Here is a 5,644-nt window from a genome sequence, read left to right as displayed (position 1 = left end):
TATGAGGAGCATTCAGTGATCAGAAAGAAAGAGTTTAAGCCTTATTACTAGTTTTGTAAAAGAAGATGTGGCTTTAAGGTTCATCTGCCTTGTAGGAACAGCACAGAGGAGTTACAGGGCAGCTTCTGAGAGCACCGGTCTGTTGGTATGGCTGTTGTGGATCTGTGAGTAGATGGAGGACATGTTTCTGCAGACACTTGAATGGTATTAACATTAAGGAAAAAAAGCAATGGTTTCTCGTCCTCAGAGGGGATGGCCTTAGCTGCAGGGTCAGAAGAAAAGAGGAAATCGCCGAGGTTCTAGAGGGATGCTCTCCTCTTGGAGAAGGAGCTTCATGGGGTGCCATGGGAGGCGGACAGCCTAGCACGTTCCAGAAAGTTCATCTTGGTAGATAGACGTCATGAAGCTAAAAAGAGAAACTAAGTAATGTTGGGTTTCTGTCTTGCTTTGTTGACTGTATAATACAAGCTAGGCAAAAAGTGGAACAGAAAATTGCAAATGAGTCAGTAAGTTGAAGAGAGATGTTACCTAAGGAAGGCTTGGAGGGTTTTTTTTTGGTCACTTCTGTTTGTCCTAGATAGCACAGGGGAATGGATGGGAACCACTGCAGAGGGGGCGTGTCAAGAGGTGCCTCAGTCTTTGCCCAGAGCAGCGCTTGTTCAGTTTATGCTGAGGCCTGGCAGAATATGGTCTCCTGAACTTTTCTTTTTCCACCTTGAAAAATTATTGATCACCTCTTCCCCTAAAGGGTGTAGAGGTTCTCATTCTGCACAGCAACAAATGAGGTATTTGAAAGACATAAAAAGTTCTTAAGACTCTTTTTGGTTGCTTGATTAGTTTGTTTTTTGTTAGGATTTGCAGCTGTAGATGAGGTTGAACAAAAAATGGAGATTGCAGTATTGTGCATGAGGTGAGACGTCTGCCACATGGGCATGTGTTAAGAAAGTGTCTAGGAGCAGTGGGCAGATGGATAGGCTGGTCATGAGAGCTCGGGTGTTGATCTGGATCTGATATTTCTTTGTAGCCACATAAAATGTGGCTTCCTTTGACTACCAAATCACCTGAAAACCTTTTAAGAGAAACCATGCCGTGCAGAGCCCATTGCATCCTGGCGAAGCCTTGGGCTTCTGGTGTCTGACTTGGGGTGAGCCTTGCTAATTGTGTGGGGATGGGTGGATGGCTGAGCAGTCAGAGCTCTTCCGGATCTGCTCTGAGGCATATGAGGCGTCAGGCAAATGCTTCATGTGTGGTACACTCTTGTCAGATTTATGTCACCTGTACCCCTGATCTGTGGCGGGTGTACTGAGTATTTGGTGTCCACCAAACACCAAATTTGTTCCCTGGTGAGCAGGTCATCTCTTGCATTAGCGCATAGGACTGCTGCAGCATGTGTTCTGCTATACCAGCTGCTGTTTGGAAAGCCATGCTGCCAGCCCAAGAGGGATGCTCAGTTCAGAATGCTAACCAACCTGGACAGGTGAGAAGGGACTCGTCCAGCCAAAACTTTCCTTCAGCCATCAGTGTACAGTTGTGGGAAGCTGTGTTGCTTTCCTCTCCAGGTAAAAGGTTGCTGTCTGTCTGGTGTTTTTGTACAGTAAGTAGCACAGAGAATGATGAATAGGGCTGTGTTTGGCATGCAAGTTAAAGGCTGTCGTTCATATCTTCATGTGTGATGGATATCAGCCAGTTAAACTTTGGCTGAAAGATGGCAACGCCAAAGCACGGTCATGTCACATGCTGCCGTTCTCGGAGAACTTTGCCACCCACCCAGGGAGTAGTGTCTTATAAATCTACTGACTTTCCTGGTAAGTTTGCCTTCTTAGCTAATGCAAGTGGGACCAATTAAGATGCTCTAAAGCTATTTTGGAGTTGATACTCATTTCTGGGAGAGCGTCAGTAACCCAGGAAGAAGTAAACTCTCTATCCGCTTAATAGTCATCTTGTGCAGCGGTTAGCTTGTTTACTCTTAAACATTTTTCTTTAAGAGAGTCCCTTTTTAAAATGTAACTGTTTTCTGCCTTTCAACATTAAGTGTTCTTCAGTGTGATGCAAACATATGTGATGTATTAACTGTTACACAGTGGGTAGTCATCTGTTTAATTTAACATGTGTGTTATTCATGGCCTTTTGGGGAATGTTCACAAGTAGCTGGTGTCCAGGGCTTTTTATTTGTTGTTGTCTTGGGAATTTGTGGTAATGGCAGCTCCAACTGTGTAGAGAGATGGTTTGGTTGTGGAATACCAGTAAGCCCTTGCTTGTAGTCCTGAATCAGTCTGAAATTTGTTGAGTTTGTTTCCAGTCTGCGTGGAAAGGACAAATAGCATTATGTGTAGTGGAAAGTTTGAGTTATAGTAAACTTTGCAAAAACATTGTGTGTTTTGGCTTTGTGCTGGCCCCAGGATTTCAAAGCAGGACGTGGCTTGGGAGCTTGTGGCAGAGCACAAAGGCAGGGTGGGCACGAGTCTCCAGCACTGGTTAAGGAATGTGGCCAGGGGTCAGTGTTAGATGAGCTGACCAGCTGTAGATGGAATTAAATTGCATTTGAAAGGCAGAGCTGAGCTGGACAGGAAAATCGCTATACCTGCCCCTTTTAAATTCAGTGTTGATCTGAAAAATATGGGTCCTGATACGGTGGGATTAAGCTTGTGCTCATAGGCATGTACGAGGAGGGGAAAATTTGTAGGTAAATTTCTTGTGGATCTTCCTGACAATACGGGAAATGGTGTTAGGAAAAAACATATCTTTCAATTATTTTCCAAGTGGAGATCAGCATTTATTTGCTCTCCTTGCTGGAAGGAAAGGAATCTCCTCACAGGGATAGAGACAAGTAAGTTGATAAATGTAGGAGGGAAGTAGACCATCTCAAATATTTATTTAGACTACTGAAGGTTTATTAAGGCACTGTGTTGAACCCTTAAGAAGTGTGTCTTTCCTTTAGCACTCATGTTATGGCAGCTGCAAATCCTTCGTATCTAGGTGGTGGCCGTGGACATGCAGAAGGAAAGACTAGGGGAGAGTGAAGGTGGAGTTGCTGAATGAAGCTGAAGACAGCTCTTGCTTGTACGTTCTCCGGCAAAGGATTGGCTTTGCTTTTAATTCTTCTTTTTGTGGGAAAGGCATAGGGAAGTTGCAGTTCAGTCATTATTAAAGTGATTAATTGTTGTAAATACAAGGAGGATTCCTGGTTTCTTGTTTTTTTCTTTTCTTTTCTTTTTGTTTTGTTTGTTTTTTCCTTTACTCCCTTAGCTTAGTATCGCTACTAAATATATCAGAATCACTTCTGGTCTGGTCGGTGGTGCTGTACAGATGACTTCCTGTGTAAGCTGTGGTTACTCCTTGCCACTGCCCCACTGCAGCGATGGTGCTTCCTGCCCCTGCCCTGTAGCACCTCTCGTTTCTGTGGAAGCTTAAGCATCTTTGAAACCTCAGGTAGGAGTAAGAGTTGGCCAAAGGGCTCAAAACTTATTTGGGTGTTGACTTGTGAGATTGCTGTTCATCTGATGAAGAGCAAGAGGCTCTACAAGCAGGGGAAGCTGAGGAACTGCGGGATTTTGCCTTGTTTTTGAGACCTGCTCCGGGCAGAGGGACTACTGTCAGCAGGGGCAGCCTCTGGAGGTGGCTCTGTTCCTAGCTTATATTATTGCGTAACACCAGTTGCTGTGGCTGTAAGATACCTGTATATCGATGTCCACAGGGCAGCTTCTGCACCTTGTTGTGCTTTACCTTAGGACTGTGAAGAAATGTCCAAGAAAATTGGCTTTGTTGGAGTTGTAATTTGGCTTTGTAATCAGAATCTTAAAAACAAACAAAAAAACCCAACAAACAAACCACACCATAATAATAATAATAAAAAATAGGTTAGTTGCACTAAAATTTTCTTGAAAGACAAAGCATACGCAGGATACGATGCGTGATTTGCTGTGGCTGGTGACTCTGCCTTCTCAGGATCATGGAACAATCTGTTTCCCACAGAGACTCTCATAATTAGCACTTGTGCTGCGTTGAGCTGAGCTGCTGTAGTTGTTACAAGCATGCTTTGTACTCTGTGCTTGCCTTTCTGCTGGAGAGCACGCTGATGCAGAAGGGAAAGATGCTTTTCTTGCCTCTCTGTTATAATTTCTCCTCTTAAATTACCATCGGTAAGCATATGGCAACTTAAGCAGGCTGCCACGGAGTAAATTGGTACGGATTTACTGTGCTGGCTTTTCTGATAATTGTGCCTGTACATGTTCTATCCGTAGAAAGTGTGAAGTAGCTTATATCTGTTTTCATTGACAGTTAATTACTGCTTAGGTGGAATGGGTAGAGCGTAGACACAGATGCTTACAACAGAGTAGCTGATGCTGTAATTCGTAACGCTATGTGCGCCATGGCACCTTGCCTGTGCACCCAGTAATCCTAACGGCCCGAATAACTCAGTCTTGAAGCTGGCTGTGAGATGGGAGGTGGGTGATGTAGTGTATGAGAAAGGTCGTAATGTTGTGTTAACGCAGGAGGCTGCTTCTGTTGGAAACCAAATGAAAGGTGGCCTTTCTAGTGATTCCAGTTTCAAAGCTTTGGGATTTTTTTTCTTAAAAGATTGGGGGTACTGGGTAGACCGGTGATTTGCATCTAGAGTTTGTAACACCACCCTGGTAGTTCCCCAATGGTTATTTAGCGATAGGCCATGCCACGTCTCCTGTGTGTGCCTGTGATATTGTTTGTGCTGTTTTCCAATGAATCAGACTGGAAAAGCTGAAAAGTAACTTAGCTGTGCCACAAAACGTTCCGCCATATGTATTCCCCTCATGGAGTTCAGCTGAAGTGATGGTGGTGCAGCACCTTCTGTTTGCCAGGGCTGAACAGGACAAGCGCTTTAGCTGCAGAAAGCTCCAGTGCATCCTGGTCTGAAAAACCTTTCTGACTTAATGCAGCATCTCCATGATAGGCACAGGGTCAAACTGTAGCAATCTTCAGCCTTTATGTATTCCGGCAGTAAGGGTTTAATTGAATTTGATTGTCTTGTGTTACTGTGATTATGCTCTCCACTGCATAAATCCCGTTCTCCTGAGCTGCCACTTCTACAGAGAGTACGAAGCACGTTTAGAGAGATACAGCGAGCGAATATGGACATGCAAAAGCACAGGAAGCAGCCAGCTGACGCACAAGGAGGCTTGGGAGGAGGAGCAGGAAGTTGCTGAGCTGTAAGTACCGGTGAAGAGATCGATGTGGGTCTATCGTTAGACATTGGGGCAGAAGAGTGGGCTTGGGAATTATATGTGACTGAGGTGAGGTAAGGAGCTTTTTACTGGTTGTAAGAAGATGTGGGGATTCTGGAGTCGAAAGCAAATTAAGCCCAAATTTGATGCCATCACTAATGCAGTTGAGTAATGTACTTATTTAGTGCTCTATCTTGGTATTACTTGAACCAAAATATTCCAGCATATGGTACTTGGCATATTTTAAAGCCACTTGAGTAATGGGAATGTTTCAGAGGGGGGGGAGAATAAATCTTGAAGGAGCTAAAGTAAGAATACAGTAAAAAGAGGCTATTGAAGTGTTTTGGGTCTACCAGGTCCACAACTGTAATTATTTTTTCCGGATCTGCATTGGAATCAGTTGTTGTACTAAATAAAATTATTTTGGAGTGAGATCTCAGGGATCT

General features: G+C 44.0%; 1 protein-coding gene across 1 annotated transcript in view; it reads left to right on the top strand.

Moving 5' to 3' along the window:
* BAZ1B (bromodomain adjacent to zinc finger domain, 1B) overlaps positions 1-5,644 on the top strand; it is a 72,108-nt gene that overhangs the window by 24,969 nt on the left and 41,495 nt on the right. Inside the window, exon 2 of the mRNA XM_009888889.1 lies at positions 5,067-5,183. Coding sequence (XP_009887191.1) covers positions 5,067-5,183 — 117 coding nt within the window. The remainder of the gene's footprint in view (positions 1-5,066; positions 5,184-5,644) is intronic.

The sequence above is a fragment of the Charadrius vociferus genome, unplaced genomic scaffold (assembly GCF_000708025.1).
Source record: "Charadrius vociferus isolate BGI_N301 unplaced genomic scaffold, ASM70802v2 scaffold636, whole genome shotgun sequence".
Classification (NCBI taxonomy): domain Eukaryota; kingdom Metazoa; phylum Chordata; class Aves; order Charadriiformes; family Charadriidae; genus Charadrius; species Charadrius vociferus.
This window is presented reverse-complemented; position numbering and strand designations above follow the sequence as displayed.